At 40.5% G+C, this 22,608-nt stretch overlaps 1 protein-coding gene across 3 annotated transcripts in view; it reads right to left on the reverse strand.

Moving 5' to 3' along the window:
* Positions 1-861: 861 nt before the first annotated feature.
* The window catches only part of VAPA (VAMP associated protein A), a 38,743-nt gene continuing 16,996 nt past the window's right edge, over positions 862-22,608 (reverse strand). For 2 of the 3 annotated variants that reach the window (XM_089894238.1, XM_022551164.3), the window contains 5 exons: positions 20,687-20,839; positions 17,760-17,863; positions 17,156-17,236; positions 4,681-4,854; positions 862-1,621 (listed from right to left, as the gene is read on the reverse strand). In XM_089894238.1, the coding sequence (XP_089750364.1) occupies positions 1,463-1,621; positions 4,681-4,854; positions 17,156-17,236; positions 17,760-17,863; positions 20,687-20,839 (671 nt within the window). In that variant the 3' untranslated portion in view covers positions 862-1,462. Of the gene's footprint in view, positions 1,622-4,680; positions 4,855-8,944; positions 9,080-17,155; positions 17,237-17,759; positions 17,864-20,686; positions 20,840-22,608 lie in introns of all 3 variants that reach the window. The other variant, XM_022551165.3, reaches the window with a different exon arrangement.

Consider the following 22,608-nt stretch of genomic DNA (forward strand, 5'->3'; position numbering starts at 1 on the left):
ACTTCAGAGCATCTCACTCCATTATAAAAGGTACACACAGACCTGGGGCCAACATACTTCACTGCACCATGTCAAGTCCCAGAGTCCAATTTCCCTTTCAAATATAAGTGCATCTTTCACAAAACCAACACCTATTTTCAAAATTCGCTTGTATTAGACTGTACTTAGTAGAAAAAGTGAATCTATTTTTTCTGGTTCCAAAATTTTCTATGCCAACACAGATTAACTAAATGAGACATAAGACTAAGTACAGGAAAGTACGCCAGACCGTCACGCATTTATAGTGCAAACGTATTTCACGTGGTTGACGTAGAGATCTGCAAAGGATAAGGTCATTTTTCACAAAGGAATTCCCAAGGTTTACTCAGTAATACCAAATTTCCATAATGGAAATTACTGTGCGTGTCAAACTGGATGGGAAAAAACCTACTTTTAACTATTATTATGAAATGTTACAAAATAAAAGGAATTCTTAGGCTGGTCAAAAAGCAGTGACTAGAATCAAGGGGAATCAGTCTTTCTTGAGAAGACACTAAAAGAACCTATTAAGAATAGGATAAATTAAACACAATAGAGCCACAGGGCAGACATGTAAACTGACTGAAATTACAGCACTTTTATACTCATGGTATTTTGCTTGTTTTATATTATCTTGAGGACAAATGGATTATGATCTTCCAAAATTCCAAAAAAGGCCTGAAATTTTATCAATTCCTTTCCTTAAAAGAATGAGGGCTTTAAACCACAAATACTCTAATATCCGCAAGGGTTTCCATGAGATAAATTATGCATTTTATAACGCAGATCACCGCACAGCACACTCCCTGGCATCCCGTCTAATGACACGACAAACACAAGCTATCGAGCAAGAATCTGTTAACAGTTTTATTATTTTTGTGTTAAATACCATGGGACAGGGTTGGAAGGATGAAAAACTCAGTCAACAACTGCCTCACAAGGGATAAGAAAAATTCTGCCATGATATTAGCAAAGGTAAAGGAGAAAATTTACACTGTAAGAGGCACCATTTCCCCACAGAATACCTCTTGGCATTTCCTGAATGAGTGGGATTAGCAATCTAAATAAATCATATTTCAAGAGGTAACAGCAACAGATAAAATTTAAAGGGATTATTAAAATAACATTTACAAGACTCTGAACAATTCTTGAACTCTTATTAAAACCACAAAGAAAGAACAATTCTTTATTTATGAATTTCATAAAGGACTGAATGTGCAATGACACCTGCTAGGGATGGTCTGGTGACGTTCACGCTGTCCGGGAGCCCAACACTCTGCTCTTACTGTGTTTCTAACCGTGAGACTGTTACAGGCGAGGCCTATATGACGCTGTACACACAAAGAATGGTCACTGTGGGCCACACTACCAGTGAGATGGTAGGTAAACAAATCTTTTTCTGGTCAAGAGAAAAAAAAAGAAATAGCACTCTGCATGCTTCACTCTACAAGATGAATTTCCCTAGAAAGAATCCAATGAAAATGGCTGCAATTACAACAAGAAGTGAAGGAAGAGGACTGGTGACATTATCTCTGAAGGATGCAGCTGAGGTGGATCCAGGTTTATCCGAATGTGCTACCTTTCTGAGCCTTAAGCCTTCATCCTAGAAAAAAATATATGCACAAAAAGAGGTTTTAAAAACAAATATTCATACGACCAGTGAGCTATAAATATACAGACAAAAGGCAGGTCAGTATGCATGCGACTGGGGGTGAGAGCAGGGACGAGCTGCTACCCAGCCTAAGGAAACTTTCTAGGGTGATACAAACAGTCTAAAGCCTGATTCCAGTGATGGCTGCACATTCCATAAATTTACTAAAAAAAAAAAAATCACTGAGTTGTACACTCGCAATGGGTGTCTTCATGGAATGTAAATTATACCTCAATAATGCTGATTTTAAAAACTAGAGCCAAGAAATATACTTCTAAAAAACTGAAAAATCAGCTACGGTTGTATTTACACGGAAGGAAAAATCCCACTAAAATTAATACAATTAAAGAAGAATCCTACGCACGCACTTTCCCCAAGGTGGCCGACAGCATCTTCATGCTGGACTCCATCAGCCAAAGACCACCAGAAACAAAGTTAGGTCATTAGTCTGACCTGCCGCAAGCAGGGCCCCACACAGCAGAGCGCAGGGAAGAGACAGGACTCTACAGGACTGGGGAGGGGGAGTGCAGGATGGAATTTAAACGCAGCGTTTCAATGTGCTCAAAGCAAAGCAGGAGGTCTTTGTGTAAAAGGGTCAGCACCAGAGTCTGGACTGTAGAGGAGAGACAGAATCGTTTCCTTGGAAACTACAAATACAACAGGGGTGGGATGCTGTAGGCAGAGCCCCGCACCTGAGGCTCTGCACCTGGACCAGAAAGGGAGGCCGCTTCTCTGCCATCACAGTGACTCCCATCCTCCAGACCAGGTGGCTGCTCCGTGCTGACTGACACAGCCTCACCCAGCGAAGTTTCTGACAGTCAGTCTGTGACTTTAGGGGACCAGGTTTCTCAGTAACAGGACAGCAGTCACTCTAAGCAGGAGGTTGTTATGACACTTTACCAGCTGCAGAATGACCTTGGGGAAAATACTGACACCGGTTTACCTAGGCAGCTGGCTTTACCTGGTCCATCATCCCAACCAGATGAATACGGGGCAGGCTTTCACCTCCTCAGCACAAGCTCCTGTTTACTTCTCACACTGATTCGTTCCTCTAGTGTGTGCACTAATAACACCCAGGGTAAGAGTGCACCTGACGTCATGCTGTTTTATTTGCATGACTGGATTTTCTGAGGGTTTGCGGGTTTGGGTCTTGTTCTTATTAGTCCCGTGTGGACAGAACAATGATGCTCAGTCCCGGCAAGAACTTTAAAAGCTACTCCAGGTGATTCTGCCTCCCGGGGTCTCGGGAGGGCCTGAACACCTGTGTTTAAGAGCTCACGGCAGATTCCGATGCACAGGCTGGATGAAGACGGCCAGGGCTGCGGAACATAAAGGGCAGTGATGAGACCCCTCAAGGAAGTCAACCTGGCAACCAGCGATGATGGGCCTTGGTGTGAACTGTTAAAGGTCCAGAAGTTGACTCTGTAAACCAGTGGTCTTCAAGGTTCTTTTGTTTTCTCTTTTAAACAGCAGAACGCTTTTTCAAATAACATCTACAGAACGTTAGTCCATAAAGAGTCGGGACCGGGAATCAATCTTATCACCTATCTCCCCAGCCCAGCCTGACCCAGGCACTTCTCCCTCCCAGCCAGGCGACGGGCCGTGGCTCTCAGTACACTGAGGAGCACATCTTCCATCACATACAGGACTGAGGAAGTCATGGCACATAAAGGGAAAGTAACAAAAAACAGCACCCTTAAAACTCCACAGGGCGTGGGTGTGGGTGTAACATGAGGCCACCTCTCCACTCTCCAGACAGGCGCTGGGGGCAGGGGCCTCTGCGGCGGGGCTGTGGAATAGGAAACAGCCAGAAAAGCCGTCTCAGCACATCAAGCCAAGACACAGTGCCTTTGATTCAGAGTGTGGTTTCCACAGGCTATGAAATAACCAGATGTAGATAACATCCCACAATTTAGCTTATTTACTTTAAGTACATTTTAGTATCAATACTATCTACTTTGACATGAAAAGCTTCAAACAAAGCCTCAAAAAGCAACTTAAAGGTCTTCAGGTCTTGAAATATTAGTAAACTCCACACTATCCCACAGCCCATTGCTCACTCACTCAAATGTGAATGAACGCTGTGCATATGTGCCGTGAACGCAGAGGCGGTGAACACAGCCCCTGCCTCCGAGACACCCCAGCCCGCTGGAGGGAGACGGACAAATGGGAGCCAGAAGAGGTAAGCGGTAGCCTGGAAACAGAGGAGGCAGCATTCCAAGACTGTTTCTCTTTTCTTTTCAGGGGAAGAGAGTCCCAGAAAAGGTCATACTGACAAGGTGATGAGAACCGAGCACCATGAGACGTGTGTGCGTGTGTGCATGCCACGTGGGCAGGGCAGGGCGCCGGGCCGCCCTCGGAGGGAAGTGCTCCTGCTGTAGCAGAGGAGGCTCCTCCAGGACCCCCAGCCCAGTGCTGACCGACACGACCTGGAGAGGCACTTCCAATGGGTGCCCTACATGGAGTTCTAAATTTTCTAACAGCACATTTAAAAAGGTACAAAAAATTGGCAAAATTTTAATGATATATTTTATTCAATCCAATATAACCAAAATATTATTTCAACATGTAACGATATGAAAAAGAAGAGGTTTTTTTGGTTATTTTTGGCACTATGTCACTCACAGCACATCTTAATTCCAACTAAGCACATTTCAAGCGCCCTGGACAACGGGGTGCCAGTCTGGGGACAGCACTGCTGCAGCAGGTGACAGGACCAGGGCCCAGAATGCGAAGGATGCACAAGCGAGAGAGGAAGCCAGCAAGGCCACGGCCAGACCCCAACACCCAGGCCAGCTGCTGGGAAGGGAGCACGGGACACAAGAAGCCACTGCCAAAGTGTAAGAAGAGGCTGGCGGGGAGCCAAGGCCAGGACAGAAGCAAACTGGGGAAAAGGAAAAAGAACTGAAAAAGGGTAAATGTAAAAGCTGACAGACAAAATGGCCCAACAACGTTCACCTCCCCGCTGCCTTCACTGCAATCAAGTTCCTTTCCCAGGAGCGAGCACTTACTCTCAGGTGTCGGTTTTCTTCCGATAGCTTCATCATCTCTCCCTGGAGCCTCTTGCACTCTTCCATGAGCTTCCTCGTCTCAGTATCATTGAGGGAAACACTGTGTGGCTTTGGCACGGGCCCGTCCTGCTTCGCAGCGTTCAGGGGAACGGCTTTGCTGGGTTCCATGTCGTTCTGCAGCACAAAGACAGCAGGCGGGGCGTTTTTCAACTGACTAACTCTCCTTACAGGTTTTTAAACAACTTAAACTCCAAACATCCATCTCCAAGAAATTATTTACATGCAAAGTTTTGACAGTTTTCAATTTCATTATTAAAAAGTTTTTTAAATGCCCAATGCCCGGTCATCTGTGAACAACTGCACAGGACGACAGCAGTAAACACCAGCAGTCAGCGAGGTCAAAGCACGTGAACCACCCCTCCTCCGCGCCCGCCACCCTGTGCACTTACCTCCACCAGAGCACTGAGCACACGGCACAGCACTGTACTTTTGGTGTTCTTTCCTACAACGCTTCAAAGCCTGGGTAAAGCAAGAGCCATTCCTCTTTGCATTTACCCCTAAATCCAGCACTGTGGCCAACAGTAGTTACTCAATAAGTATGCTGAGTGATGCCAACCAAAATCCAAACATGAAGTTCATTTTCAGTGCTCTGATTCTGCAATTCAAATGGGGTTCTGGAGGGAAGGGGGGATGCTATTGCAAACACACACACAATGAAATCAGGAGACTACCTAAGAAAAACACTTGAAAGAAAACCTAACTTCTATTCATGGGGAAAAATAACTGGAGGATATGAGCACCGAAGGGGAGATGATGAACACAAACATGTATCATGGGGAGAAAAAGAGGGGAGGGAGTCCACTTCACGACTTTAAACTCAAATATAAACGATCCCTTCAAATCATTAGTAACACTACCTGCTTTAACTCATGAAACTCAATATGGAACCACAGTGGTACTCAGGCACCTTTAAAATTATGAGCCCCCAAATCTTAACTCCTGCCAGCACTCACCCATTGGAACTAGTGGCAAAGGCATGGAGAGAAAGGCACAGGGCAGGGCCTAAGCATCCCTCAGCCTCAACTCAACACCCATCCACCGGAATCTCATCTCTGCCTTCACAAGCTCCCTAATAGGACTAGCACTATTCTTGTCTTTAATTAAAATTTTACTTGCTAAAAAAATTTTTCAAAAAGAAAGGTATAAACCGCTTTATTCAGATATAAACTTCTAACAAGAACGTTTCCAAAATCAACTTTATGGCATTTTCCACAGCACTCATCAGGAAGATTTAGTTATCGGTCACACACCTAACACAGCATCCCAGCTCCTGAATTTACTTTCAGTATAAACAGGGACAAAACTAGTATTTCGTATGAAGGGGCTGTGATTTGATCGCCATTGTCTAAATCCATGTAAAAATTAGTAGTACTGTACTGAGGTTCCAGTCATCATTCAGATTTTCCCACTTCTCTTCAGAAGCATCCCCGCTGTGACGGGTTTTAGGAAGCCTGCTTCACCATCCGGCTCTGTGCTTCCTGTGCGAGCCTCTTGTTCTCCGCTCTGTCCTCCCTGTCCCAACCAATCTCATGGTACTGTTACAAATCCTGTTTCAGATGTTTCTGCTCTCCACCAATTTCTTTTCCTATTCTTTTCCTCAACAGTAATTAGAATTCATTTCAAAATGACTTCTCAAGTGTGCACTTTCCAACCTAGAACTAGTCCAGCTTCTGGGAACCAGAATGGCACGTGGCCTTCCTCTGTGAAGACGAACAGTCAACAACACGGCAACTCAGCAATCTTTAGGTTTGGGGGGAAATATCACACTCATACCAGAAAGTTGACTAAGAAATTACGAGGAGATACAAAAGGTCAAAAAGTGAAGGCAAAAAAAATTAGAATGAGGAATCATCAAACTCTTCACAATTGGCTTTTTATTTTTACACAAATTCTTGAAATTCCAGAAAATTGAGAATTACGAGAGGGAGAAAGGGAATTACCTCCCATTCTCTCATCAACCTAAAATAACTATTATTTATATATTATCTTCCAATATTCTCTTTCATATGCATATTTTATAAAATCAGCATACATGTAACTTTTTAATCTTTATTCATTTATATGTACGTCTTCTAATTATCATTTTAAATGACACGATGTCATTAAATATTCTATTCTGTGCCTTACCAAAATTACTTCAACATTTCACTCTTGTTAGACATTTGATGGGTAGCTTCCCACTCTGGGATTTTAATTAACATGTCAATCAATATCTTCTCATGGTGGCAGAATTAGATTTCTCTTTTTATTGAAAATTTTCCTTAATGTTGATATATTGCTTTTACAAGAAAAAGGAGAAGAAATGTCATAACCAATCTGTGGAGCATAAATGTTAAGACGAGAGTGCAAATGATAACAGTGAAGCCTAAACCTTTGTCCAAAGTAAGCCAAGCAAGTCACACAACAGTCACACTGAGTAAACCCACTTACCCCATGTGCTCACGACCATTTAGGCCCCTACAAACCAGGCAACATACAGAGCAGAGGCAAAAAAATCTAATTTATTGATTAATTAATTTAAGTAGAACCATGTATAAGCTACCTGGGCGGTGGTTAAAGGGGGTGGGGTGGGGGGAGAGTCACGGGTGTGGAGACAAGCTGCGGAGCCTGGTGGGAACACTAAGGCTGCTGAGACAGCTACAGGCTTCCCTTCAGGAGCGCCACGGTGAGGTCTGGCTCCAGAAAAACAGCGTGTTCCTTGAGAGCTGCTTCAGACTGGTCCCGAAAGAGGAGACTGGCTGTTCTGAGAACCATGGAACAAGCAAACTGGAGGGACTTGACACGCTCTGATTCTGAGGCAGCTGAGGATGACACTGCACGCACATTATATCTAACACTGCAACTCAGAATAGACTCGACGGTCAGGCCATGTTATCAAGAGAAAACACGGTCTCTCGTACATTTTCCACTCTTTTATATTACTTAGCCTACCTGCAGTAATCTCCTATCTATAAGTTGAATTTACTTCTGCACTTTTTTTTAAACAACCTTTAGAATTTCAGTTCCAATATTCTAAATTATTCCCTTTGGGGGTAATTAGAAAAAGCGAGGACTTTGGGACTGTTCAGAAAAGGAAATATAAATACAAGGCAAATTCGGTTTTTGCATTGAAGCCTTGGGATGGACAAAGGAGCCAAAGAATGTAAACACGAGGCTACATTCTCGTGACTCCTGTTAAGAGTAAGGGATCAAGTGTATTACAGGGAGGTAAAAGGCAAGGCCAAGAGCCACAGAAGGAAACTGTCAGAAGGCCTGAGTAAGGCCTTAACTGGGAAGAGGTAGTATTTGAATAATAAAGTTACCGAAGATATATTTTCACTCTGAACAACCCACTTACTCTTTTTCTCTAGGATCATGATTCCCAGAAGTAAATAACTAAAATCACGAAATTTTAAAAGTATCAGACATTTAGACAAAGGATCAGGTTTTGTTTAAGCCTTAGTATACACATTCCCTGCAAAGCCAAATCAAAGTATCAGCAGCCTGTTCAAACTGTGGGGTTCCCGGAGCTCCCAAGAAGCAGGAAATGAGAAAGGGAATCATATAGCACCCAGGACACCACCAGGAGGTCACTGTCATCTACTGATGCGCTGGCATTGCACTTGAGTGAATGTTAAGTGTACACACACACACACACACACACGGAGACATGAATAAATTCAAATATGACCTAAGATCTTTAGGGCTTTTGCCACAAATTCTCCTACCCTGGGGCACTGTAAATAACTAACAATGACAGTTAAAGAAGGGTTAGTATTATTTGTACTGGATAAGAAAACATAAAGCAGTAATCTCATTTATCTTTTTTTAAAATATATAAACACAAATACTTGCCTGGAGAGTGATATTCACCAGCTCCCACCTTTACTGCTACACCTGCTGGTCTGTTCACATTTTTTTTAGAGGATGCTCCCCAAATCTCAGTGACCGGGAAAATTATACTAATTTCATAATAATGTTCCCACTTACATTTGTCCTGCTCACTACTGAGATTTTATTAAGTGTGGTATTTGTTGTTTTAGAATAGTTTGTATGCCTGGATTTTGAGTGACTGTGGTTCTACTGTAATTTTAAACGTATCTGACATTTTCAACTCTAATTCCTTCACAACACACAATAAACACCTCGTACGTGCTGGGTGACCACATCACCATAACCAGTGACACTGGCAGATTTGTCTATCTGTTAGCTCCCTGAAACAAACCTTCTGTTTCTCCTGTTTGAATACACTGAGCCCCCTGGGCTCATTCTTCGCGCTATAACTGGCAGGTGCTGCAACTGTGCTGTTGATGCTGCTCGGCGGAGCGACAGCCAGGGCCGGCCCCGGCGGAGCAATACCCTGAGGTGCAGGGGAAACACATTCTCAGATTCACACCAAGCTCTGACTTCTCCTGCGTGGGACTGGGAATGGCTAACACAGAAATCATTAGGTTCTAAAACAATCACCTTATTCTATAAAGATATAAGAAATAATATGCATAAGAAATAATAATAATAAATAATAGCTATGTTAAAGCAAAAAATACAACATTTCTCAACTTTTTCTATTAATTAGCTATAATCAACTTGCATTATGTTCACTAACTAAATGTAGAAACCTTATTAAACTTAAGCCAGCCTCACATTGTCCTAGAATGAGTACCTTCTGTGTGGCTCTTAATTTTTGTTACTACTCAATACTTGTCAGTACCTGAAGAACAAGCACTTCATATTTTCTTACCTTTGCTAACACTCTAACTGAACAATGTTTAAGTTAAATGAATTTTTTCAAGGGTTCGAAAACTGCAATGATTTATAAACCTCTCCTGTATTCAACGACACCCCTCCCCAAACACACACACACACACACACACACACACACACTCTTACCCCCCAGGATCAAGAAACAAAGACACACAGAACATTCTAGTATTCCATTAGTATCTCCACAGTTCTCTTCCTATCTTCTCTAATTCCTTTAATACACATAAAAATAATACTATACAAAAAGGTTGGAGCTGACTCTGAAATAATACTTACTGAGGGCTTCCCTGGTGGCGCAGTGGTTAAGAATCCGCCTGCCAATGCAGGGGCACGGGTGCGATCCCTGGCCCGGGAAGATCCCACATGCCACAGAGCAACTAAGCCCATGCGCCACAACTACTGAGCCTGCACTCTAGAGCCCACAAGCCACAACTACTGAGCCCGCATGCCACAACTACTGAAGCCCACACGCCTAGAGCCTGTGCTCTGCAACGAGAAGCCACGACAATGAGAAGCCCGTGCACCACAACAAAGAGTAGCCCCCGCTCGCCGCAACTAGAGAAAGCCCACGCACATCAACGAAGACCCAACACAACCAGAAATAAAAACAAACAAAAAAAATACTTACTGATATCCAGGTCATTGTACATAACTAAGACAACTCCATCTTACTTAATAATGCATTGTCCCCAATCTGTTCTTTGTCTCAACAGAAAATAATGTATATTTCATTACAAAAAGTCTTTATACATAGGACCCCTGAAATTCCCTATTCTTAAGCCCTTCAGGCTTCATTATGACAAGTATTTTTCCCTAGAAAATATGTCATTAACAGATAGATGTTAAATGGAGGGCATAAATAAAATGTAATAATTTTTCTAAATTTGGAAAATGTCAAGTAGAGTTGGTGGCCTAAAATAAACCAAAAAAAATTTTCTTATTTCAACATAAAGAATTGAAGAGGTTATAAAACATCATAACAAGTTAATTAAAACCACACTCAATCCTAAAAGAAAAACACAACCGCTAACTGGACATTAGATTTCATAATATAGAGTTGATAATAACTAAAAAGAGCTAATAATTCACAGAACTCCAGTTTGTAAAACGTAAAGTAGTCAACACTCCAGTATCATCTGCGTCCAGCTATCAACAACCCAGGGAATGTGCTGAGCGGTTCTCAGTAGTAGCCCTGAACATAACTCATTTGAAGACTGTGGGCCATTACCTTACTGAAATGCATCCAGTCAAAGTCCTGCTGTCCCCGAGGACTAGGGGGACCACACACCCTAGTGCCTAAGGGCGGTATTAGTTAATGCCTATTGTCCAGGAATAACTATTAATAGTACCTCTTTTTATTCTAAAATAAAAGGGTTCTTGGACTCCTAGGTCATTCTATGTATGATCCAAATCAGAGAGCTATTTTCCAAAAAGAAGCCCGTATTCTAATGATGGTTCCAAATAAATTAGGACTGTTTTATCACAAAAATGATCTCTTTAAACCATAAAAATAAAAACATGGACTCAACCACCATACTTCTAAAGCTGGCATCTTTCTTACCCTACAAGATGACTAAAAACTTCAATCATTTTCTGAGTTATATATTCAGTATCAAGGTCCTAAAAAACCTAAAGAAATCAACAAAATAATAATACAGCTGTTTCCAACTGTCTTTAGAAACAGTAAATGCCCAAGAACTAACAGCATACCTAAAAAGATCCAGATCCTCAAACAGGGAAAGGTATACTTACATAATGTATTTAACTGCCTACTTCTTTGGAGGGGTCGGGGAGGTGGGTGAGGAGCTGCGGGCAGAGGTGAGAGTGGGATGGGGTACCTAACATAAGAAACACTGAATCAACAGCACGTTTTGCTACCTGCTACCTACACCAACTCTGAGAAGAAAGTATCAATAACCATGATAGCTATTGTGCTATCTAACTGCTTTGGATGCTAACCAAATTTTTCTAAGTTGATTACTAAAGATCATAAATTCTGATGAGCAACTCTTTGGAGTAAATGTGTAACTGAACATGGGCTTCTCCACTGCTCTGAACACTAAGGCTGAACACAAAGTACATGTGCCATCTGGAGAGAGCTGTGTATTAAAGTTGTCACGAGCAACTTAGTTAAAAACTAAACTGGGGGATTCCCTGGTGGCGCAGTGGTTGAGAGTCCGCCTGCCAATGCAGGGGACACAGGTTCGTGCCCTGGTCCAGGAAGATCCCACATGCCGCGGAGCGGCTGGGCCCGTGAGCCATGGCCGCTGAGCCTGCGTGTCCGGAGCCTGTGCTCCGCAACAGGAGGGGCCCCAACAGTGAGAGGCCCGCATACCGCAAAAAAAAAAAAAAAAAAAAACTAAACTGAGGTTTGCTTAAATTAACGAACTTTTTAAAACATATTGACAAACAAACTAAAATAAATAAGGGGTCAAACCGTGTCACTATAGGAATTTACTAACAGCAATCATGACTATATAAACTAAAAAATATATTTTGTACTCTACTTCTAAAAATACAGGCTACCAACAGTTCTCATATTTCTGTGAATCTTGCACATTTAGAAATGTGTTTTCCTTGAATAAGGGCGTTTCATCTTTAATCAATTTGTGTAGTCAGGATTCAGCTTCATATGGCATCTTACCAATTTGTCTGTAGTAAACTGACAAACTTTATCTAGGTAAAACACTACTCAATGATGCCCTAATTTCCTAACAGACAAAGTTCATACTAAACTGAAGACAGACATACAGAAAAAGGATATTAAGTAATTTTGTAACTGTATCTATGGATACTAGAAAGAAACCAGTATGTTAGAGATACTATGGTCTTTAAGCAGTTTCATCAACTTCATCTGTAGACAATACTAAACCAGAAATGGCAAGATACCATTAGGGTCTTACCAACAGGGTTTTATTACCACATGAATAAAGTATTAGAAAAGAGATGTTTTATGTGTGTGTGTGTGTGTGTGTGTGTGTGTGTATAAAAGGTTTCATCTTTAATCATTCTAACAAATACACAAAAACTTTATATATTTTACACTATTATAAACACTCCAGATTTAGTTACTCTGAGGTTTCACATTTTCTGTAAAGGATGCGATGCAACAGTAAGCTTATGACTTGACAGGAAGTCACTAATCAACAATTCGGACAGCACTAGGTCTGTACCAGGCTGCGCCCACTTCAGTGATCCCTCAGTAATGGGGATTTCTCGTAGAACCTGCAGGTTAGCAGCTCCACAAGAATGAGTTTACACAGGAACGGCGTTTCCAAAAGTGTATTTTACAGAACATCTGGCATTCCGTGGGAAGTTAATTGCATTATATGAAACAAAAAAGAAATACTAGGTTAATCAGATTTTCTTTATTCAGAGCCTTTAATGTGCAAATATGCAGTGTGCTTATTTATAGCGTTTTTCCAAACTCATCTGACCACAGAGCCCTTCCAAACCAACACATTCTGGCAAACACCGCCTCATAAAAACACAGCTGTATTTCAGCCCTTCTTTTTAACATGCACATTAATCAATTAAGGCCACCTCTAGTATAGATACAAATATTTTTGCACATTTGAATTATATAAATCTGATATACTGATATACTGAAATATTAAAAGTCTCATTTTATGTGCCAAACTTGAAATGTGAATTCCAAACACTTAAAAATGTCCATCAAGAAGCATAACAGCAAAGCTAAGAAGCCATATGAGTTGCCATATTCCAACAGCACTGCAGCTGGTGCACAAGAGGACCTGCCCATTCTTCTCAGTTAGTGTTGGATTTTACACAATTTGAATTATCCAAGAGCTTCAAGAACATAACCCAACCGTTAAACACAATCACAACACCTCAAAAAATAAAAGGATGCATAAATAATAAAGATAAAAGAGCATCATCTTATGTGATTTATGTGATACTGACTAATTTCACCATTAGAATTTTACCATTAAAAGTGCCTTCAACTGACAATCAGGCCTCCACTAGAATCTTGGCCAAAAGAATGGTTTGATAGGAATTCTCACAAAACTAAAAATCACTGTCTTACTCCCAGTGCCCAGGCTTGTGGTCTCGAAATACCATCTCCCACTGAAAGGACCCAGGGCTTGAAGAAATGTCTAATCCCAGGCCTGAGCCTGGAAGTATCTTGCCATATTAGACATGAAGGAAATTACCAAAGACTACTAAGGTGAAAGGACTCAGGAGCGGCTACTAGCCAATCTGATCACCAATATGATAACTGCAAGGGGCTGAAACAGGAGGAAGTTTAAGTCCGTGAGTCCATAACAACACGGCAAAGAGGGAAGGAAAGGAAGGAGGACGGAAAGCTGACTGTACATCATCAGAGGGACACTGTAACCAACTCATTTTTTGAAAGCCTATAACTTAAGAGAAAGCTTTAGAACTCCACCATTGAATGAATCAGCGGGTATCAGATGAGCTCCAGTTACTCTCTAACTAATACAATGAAGCAGTAATGACAAAGTCACCATTACACAACCTTGAATGAATCAATGGACTTAAACTGTATTTACTCACTTCCAACTGTACTGACATTTGTGGCTGGAGAATCTTTGTTGTGGGGACAGTCCTATGCATTGTAGGAAGTTGAGCAGCATCCCTGGCCTCTACCCACTAGACGTCTGTAGACCCCTCCACGTTAGCTGTGACAACCAAAAATGTCTCCACACATTGACAACTGTCCCATGGGGGGCAAACCACCCCTGGCTGGGACCACTCATCTACACACTGCACACCAACAGCTGCTAACTTCAAAACAAAAAAAATCAGACATTAGGTACCTCCCTGAGAGAACAGATAACCACCTACAAAGTAGTCTTGCCTCTCCCTCACCAGCAAAAATAAGCCTCAATTTAATCAAGTCTCTAGATCCAATGACAGGAAATACCAAAGACAGCAGAGAAGTTAAAAGATACCTGAAGGATGCAATCAGCAAAATCTAGTCTGTGGGAAAGTCTACAGGACAAACTTGGTTTCTTTAATAAATAATTTACAAGAGAAAAACAGAGGGACTCTATAGATTAAGAGACTTAAGAAACATATCATCCAATAGCAGTATGTGGACTTTATTTTGATTTCAAATCAAACAAACTGCAAAAAAAACAAATGTTTAGGGCTTCCCTGGTGGCACAGTGGTTGAGAGTCCGGCTGCCGATGCAGGGGACACGGGTTCGTGCCCCGGTCCGGGAAGATCCCACATGCCGCGAAGTGGCTAGGCCTGTGAGCCATGGCCGCTGAGCCTGCGTATCTGGAGCCTGTGCTCCGCAACGGGAGAGGCCACAACAATGAGAGGCCCGCGTACCGCAAAAAAAAAAAACAAAAAAACAAATGTTTAAATGACACTTGTGAGGCAAATGTGAATGCTGCCTGAATAGTCTGATATTAATGATATATTAAGCTTTCAAAGACTAATGATAGTATTGTCATTGCTCTTTTCTTCCTTTCCTTAAAGTCCTTATCTTTGAGCGATATATACTGAAACAGTTACAGATGAAATTAATTATGTCTGAGATGTGCCTTAAAACAGTATGTGAGCGCTTCCCTGGTGGCGCAGTGGTTGAGAGTCCGCCTGCCGATGCAGGGGACACGAGTTCATGCCCCGGTCCGGGAAGATCCCACATGCCGTGGAGTGGCTGGGCCCGTGAGCCATGGCCGCTGGGCCTGTGCGTCTGGAGCCTGTGCTCCGCAATGGGAGAGGCCACAACAGTGAGAGGCCCACGTACCGCAAAAAAAAAAAAAAAAAAAAAAGAGATGAATGGATAAAGAAGTTGTGGTATATATATACAGACTGGAATATACAGATACAATGGAATATTATTTCAGCCATTAAAAAAAGGAAATCCTGCCATTTGTGACAACATGAACGAAACTCTAAGGGCATTATGCTAAGTGAAATAAGTCAAAGAAAGACAAATACTGTATGAGCTCACTTATGCATGGAATCTTAAAACAAAACAACAACAAAGCCCCAAACTTGTAGAAAGAGATCAGGTTTGTGGTTACCAGAAGCGGGGAACGGGGAGGAAGGACTGGATGAAGGGTGCCAGAAGGTACAAAATTGAAGATAAACAAGAACTGGGGATGTAATGTACCACATGCTGACTCTAGCTAACACCACTGTTTGGTATACTGACAGCTGTTAAGTGAGCAGATCCTAAGAGCTCCCATCAGAGGGGGAAAAGCTTTTTTTTTTTGGTAGCTATATGAGATGGTGGATGTTAACTACACTTACTGTAGTAATCATTCCACAATATATGTAACACTAGTGTTTATGCTGACACCTTAAACTTATACAGTGCTGTATGTCAACTATAGCTCAATAAAACTAGAAATAAAATAAGTCAAACGAGATGAATGTGCTCTTTTCTTGGTTCCAATAATAAGAGTTATGCAAGCTATTAGCGTCCTGGCAGCCTAGCAAAAGAGAAAGTAAACTCCAAATGGGAAGCATCAACATGCCATCAAAATCTCACTTTCCAGTAACAACATATGTATTCACATTTTTTTGTATTTGGCAAATATTTCAAAATCCCTTTAATAAGGCATTAAAAACACAATAAATGATTTGGTCAACACCTAATTACCATTCAGGCACTTCTTCATTTCAGCTTATCCTAAGAGTAACATAACAATTGACCCCATGTATTTAATCTGCAAGTTTACTTTTTAATAGGGCAAATGGCCTCCAGAGCAAAGAAAAAAGTCATGTAAAATTATAACCTGATTGTGCCAAACAATTCTATTTATCCATATTATTTTATATGTTAAAGCACACACACAAAAACCTACTTACCCTTCAAGCCCCTCCTACAAACCACAGAAAAAAATTCAAATTTGCGTTTCAGAAAAGGAATAAAGTGACCACAACCCATTCTATAAGACTACTTTTTAGGGCTTCCCTGGTGGCGCAGTGGTTGAGAGCCTGCCTGCCGATGCAGAGGACATGGGTTCATGCCCCGGTCTGGGAAGATCCCACATGCCGCGGAGCGGCTGGGCCTGTGAGCCATGGCCACTGAGCCTGCGCGTCCGGAGCCTGTGCTCCGCAACGGGAGAGGCCACAACAGTGAGAGGCCCACGTACCACAAAAAAAAAAAAAAAAAAGGCTACTTTTTAAACTTCATGCACATATACTTCAGTCCCTCAAATTGTATTTGCCTGACACTAATCAAAAAGCAACATAAAAATTATTTACTAAGGAATAAAATCAGATTATTTTGATCAATAGTGAACAAAATACCTGGGAATAGCCAAATTTGGAATAAACTGTCCATGTAAATTAAATCTTATCCCCAGATTGCAGGTATATAGTTGCCAAAAAGTGGTTTGTGTCTGTAATTTAATTATATTTATGTACACACGTGTCATTCTAACAAAGAACTTGAAGTGGTTTAAGTAGCAAAATTTTGGTAGAATTCGGTGGTTCTCCTCCATCATCCGGCTTGTGTCTAAAAGTATTTTTCTTCTTGAACAAAATGTTATGAAATGAAAAGAGCATATACACATTAAGTTTTTAAAAACCGTAAACACTGAGGTCTGATAAAGTGGAACAGCCATATCACACAATCACAAAGGCCAAAACCAGAAGCAGAATTCAATCTCAAAGTAACTGAGAGCTTAACAGCTTCCAATTTTCTTATATTTTCCTACTTACCAATTTATCATTTTCATTGGGCATTTCAAATACACATCTCAATTTAGAATCCATCAATTCATCGGGTTTTGCCTCTTTCCACTAAAAGCAAACAAAACCAAACAATGAGACAGAGGAGATACGATGGGGACAAATAGGTTTTGCCTCAAGGGACAACTGAAGGGTTAGTGTAGCTGCCGCGCGTGCGCGTGTGTGTGTGTGTGTGTGTGTGTGTGCGCGCGCGCGCGCGCAGGGGGTTCCCCAGGTCAGCCAAGACTACAGCTGCCTGTACACACTGCGTTATTCTCACCCACCACAGGTACCGGCAATGCCACAGAACTTCCTATAGAACCCTACGAAGAGCTACTATCACAATCCATTAAGATCACACTAACATCCCTAGAGATTACAGGACTTCACTCTTAATAGTAGCACTTCAAAACTGTCTCTAAGGCATACTATTTCAAAATTCCTTCATTCTTGAAATGAGTCAGGGTTATCTGTAGTGAACAGATTTACAGATTTTGTTAATTTTAAAAACCAGGTTTCTCAATGGAGAACTAAACAAAACCCACAGTTTAAACGACATTTCCCCAGACAACTTCTGTTCAACTTCTCTACTCACCACGGCTTCCATATCTGAAATGTTTGGTGGAGCAAAGATGGTCTGTACCATAAACTTGTGTTTACTCTTCTCATTGGGGTCATAGTCAAAAGGCTGCAGCATTACTAAAGAAGAAGAAAGGACACATGACAGTGACTTCTGCATTTGTTTGCTTCTTTGCATTCCTAGTACTCACTAATTTGCAAATTTAAAGAAAACCAGGAAAGGTGCAAGAAACCACACACTGGATTACTTACAGTAAGGATCCAGAATCAACTTTATGGTTTCCAATTATTTTTAAACTGTCTACCTTTCTGATTTGCTAAGTCTTTAACAACCCATAAAATAAACAAATGTCTATTAAAAAAAAAAATATCAATCTATGATTGCCCTCTCTAAACTTAAGTTTGGAAATTTTTCAAAACTTTGCCAACATTAACTATTAAAATGCCTATAAACTCAAAATCTAGTAAATTGTCTATTAAAACCACTTATAATATAAACTTAGGTTTCACTTTAGTATTTAGTGATAACAGCTCTTAAAATTAGACAACTGAAATATTTATAGAAGAAATTCTAAGTAACTTAAAAACTCACTACCATATATTAGTGTTCTGATATAACTAATTTTTCTAAAAGATTTTAAATACATACCTATTCAAGAAGAGTTTATTAATTTGTTTAAATGAGTCTAGGACAACAAAGTGTACAAGGAAACCATACAGCCTCATGATTTCTAAACTTTTTCCAGCTTCCTAATAATTACATTCAAATTTTTTTCTGAAGTATTTATGATTTTCAGTGGCCTATAAGAGGGTTTTTAGACGTTCTATATGGTTTTAAATTATGTAATATAAATCTAATAAGAGAATATAAAGAATGAATCAGCAATTGTACACAATATGTATACAATATTGTGGAGATTACTTCCCTGCTAATATTTAAATTATTTCTAAGATAGACAGATGTCAACATTTTCAAAAAGACAGATGAAATGAAGCAAATGTAAGAAATATCAATTATATAAGAACATCTTCTTTATAAGGTATGTCTGAGAAGTCCATTAACTCCCATCATGGTTAAAAAAAAATTTTTAAGGGCCAAATATACAGCTGTAGAAAATGCACAGGATAAACGCCCAGAACCCAGATAAAGCACAGTATATCTCCAGGAACACCCTTCACTGAACAACCACCCTACGCTATTCTCTAGAAACTGGATAAAAAGAAAACTTCAAACATGGTTGTGACTTTATGACAGTCATACTTCTAAGGCTACAGACCATGTAACAAGAGAAAGACAATCTTAGCACAGATTAAAGGAGTAAATTCATAAAGGTGCATGCTAAAGGGAGAGAGAGGGAGAAAAGGAGAGAGTATGTAGACAGAGTCAATCAGGGAAGGCTGCTGGAGGAAGCGTGGCTGGAGTGCCTGCTCACCCGGAAAGGCACTGCACTGAAAACTGGAGTGCCAGTTCTCAGTGGAGGAGAGGGATCAAGGGCGTGCATGGAAACAGTAACAGGTGTGTAAGGAGTTTTTAGTAAGTCAGGTGCTCAATACAAGGGGCTTATGTGAGAGAAAGGGCTTTGAGAAGTATACAGGTTCTTAAGAAACATTAATACAGTAAAACTTCAGAAAGCTAGAATCCTAAAGAAAAAGTCCTTCTGAATAGTTCCATGGATTCCTAGGGATACAGCTGTTTGCACCAAAATCTATTTTTAACCATGTGGATAGAAATAATTTTATCTTCTTCCAATTGAGCTAAAAAGGCTTGTGGACTTAGAGAGCAACTTCCAGAACACTCGTGCTCACTGCCCACCCTTCTTATTGCCCACCCATCTTCCCCATGAAGTGACAGTTCGGTCAGACAAACATGAAAGCAGGCCTGCCAGGCCACCACACAAGACTCACTAAAAGCATCTTCTCTAGGCCCTCCTAGATCTGAGTTTGGGAATACAGTTACTGAGGGAGGATTAAGTGCCCCAAGAACTCTGACGTCTGTCCTTGACTGCCTCTGCAGTCAGGTTCCACTGATGAACATCTCAGTGAGCCTGCCCCGGGCGCTCACTCTTTGTATAATTTTCTGTTTTTAATCTGCTGTGGGCTTGAAAACTAGAAAACTGATACAGAATTATTTTAATATTTTAGGAATACCTATCAGGATTACACAGGCATGTTTTGTTTTGTTTAACATACACATGTCTAGGTTGTGTCCCCAGAGATTCTAATCTGGAAAGGTCCGCGTGTGTTCCTGCTCTCTGTGCAATTACGGCAGACCTTCACAGAGGTGAGAACTACTGCTAGAAAATAAGAGTAAATGGTCTCTGTGTGAGGCCTGAGAAGTTCTCCCATAAGTAAACTACATCCTCCTACTTGCTTCCTATCACTCTGCTATGTTAGATGCTATCATGAAAGGATATCGTCAGGGAAGTCTGAGGGCATTAACTCTGGCACCAGCACAGACTCCACGGCAGGAGTAAGCAATCCACACATGGAAGGAACCAAGCACACTCCCTGGACTACAAGCAAACACAAAAGGGGGTGACAAAACTAAAGTTTTCAAGTGCGGGACACTGTTGGCATTAACAATAAAAGGCAGAAAGACGTATCTAAGTTTACAACTATTGGCAAAAAAGAGGCACTGTACATTTTTAAGCAAAAGATTTAGGACAACACCTCCATAGCTGCATGCAATACGTAACAACAGCTAGAGATCTGAATGAATGAGAATGAGCAATCACAAAAATGATACAAAATTTCAAAGACAAAATAATAAGGGCAGAGAATGTGGTAGTAAGCTGTAGAAATAAAGAATAGATATAACATTTTTTGAACGACAGTAACTGCTTACAAACTGACCACATACACCCTCACCCCAAGATAAGACATTTCCTGCAGCAGTATGCATATAGTAAAAGAACAGCATAAATTCAGGACATGGTTTGCTACCTGAAACAGTCACAGTCAACCCTGGGTCAATAATTCCACTGTTGGGCCTCACACAGTACCGACGAGGTGCTGTAGTCTTCACTTTGAAACACACCTTTCTATCCGATGGATTTCGCAACTTAAGATTTGTAGTGACTACATCTGTGAAGGGGCCTGTAAGGTTTAAAAACCAAAAACAGGAAAAAAAAATTTTAATTGGATTCACACACACACAAGCAGAATTCAAAACTGGATGCACATAACCTCAATTTTATATAGAGTATGTACTGAAAGTCTGTGTACCTAAATATACCTCCAGGTATACACACACAAACGAGTTTTATTTTCTTCTTCATTCCTTACCAGACTTTATAAAATCACTACATGAACATGTATTGTTTCTATCAAATAAAATATATTTTTAAAGTTTCAATTTATGAAATAAGCCCAAAATTGTATTCCTAGAGTATGCTCTTACCACATGACTGAAAAGATCGGGATTTCCAGTGGTCTGCAAACCAATGCCAATCTTCAGATTCACCTGACAGAGCCGACCACAAAACCTCTCCATCAGAAGCCAGCGAACCCAATGACAGGGTGCTCTTGCTTCACCTCAACTAAGTTTGATCCCTTCACTCGTTCATTCTTTCACTCACATATCTGTCAAGTGTTTATTAAGAGCACTGTGTCAAATGCTCTACATACAAAGTTTTTTTTAAGCTTTGATTCTACACCCAAACATAAAACTGCAAAACAAAGAACCCAAAAGGTGATGCAGTCCTGCCTGAATTAAATAAGTCCTAAACCATTTTTTGTTTAAAAAAGGGGGGAGTGAGGTGTGGAGAAACAGTACCGCCACTTTTGTTCTTGGCGGAAGAAAAGCCTAAAGATATTTTATACAGGTTTAGACAGTAAACTGAATACCTGTTAATTTGGAGACTGAAGATAAATATGTCTCAATGGAAGCAGCAACCACACACTTCTAACTAACCCAAAAGCAATTTTCAGTGGTTTCTAAAACAATTAATTTTAAGTTATACTTTAAAAAAAAAAAAAAAAAAGCTAGAAGGCTGAAATCAAAGACAACTATTATAAAGGCTATCTTTCCTTTATTAAATAAACCAGAAAAAGTATGTCTTTTAAAACTTTAAAATATTTCTAGTTTAGAGTCCAGACTGAGAAGATTCCCCAACTCTGCCAGATAAAGTTTCCCATTTTGCTGAATACTGGAAAATTATCTTAGACAAAGGCTTGAAGGGGAACAACAGACAGACAATGAAGAGGCACTGGGAAGAGAGCAGGGGCTGAAAGTAGACCTGCCTGATGTAAGGAGAGGAAAAGAAGAGACTTGAAATGAAAGGCACTTATTTCAGGTCCTAGGAAATGAATTAATTTTATCCTATGCTTAAAGTTTGTGAGTTGTAAGATACTTTCTAAAAAAATAAAGATTTGGAACTGGGATGAAAGGGAAGAGACAGAAATAAGACAACATTAGAAGAAAGCATATAAAGGCAGAGAACCAGTTATGGAAAAAATTCTAATGTGAAATAGGCATTTAAATCAACAAGTACACATTTTAAAAATATATATATACAATATATATAAGAACTACAATCTTTTGGACAGCTTGCTTGAATTATATGGTCAAGTTAATCACTGCATTATATATTATTTTACATCCTTTGCTGCTTCTTCAATCCCAATTGCTTGCATTTTTTGGCTAGCAGCTAATTACCCCACCATACACTGGCCCGGGGGAGTGAAGGGGAAAGCTCCAATCTGTCCATTTTGCTGCGTGAATCCACAAAATCATTGGCTAAAGACACATTTTAAACTATTAAAACTACGAGTTTTAAAGACATAGATTCCATTTCTTAACATTCTGAAAATCCATAAATTACTACAGATAACTGCGAATGTGTACATTTTTATGTGACTATTTC

Source organism: Delphinapterus leucas, chromosome 14 (genome assembly GCF_059928025.1).
Source record: "Delphinapterus leucas isolate spDelLeu-1000000601 "Yukka" chromosome 14, BTC_Dleu_Yukka2, whole genome shotgun sequence".
NCBI classification, from domain to species: Eukaryota; Metazoa; Chordata; class Mammalia; order Artiodactyla; family Monodontidae; genus Delphinapterus; species Delphinapterus leucas.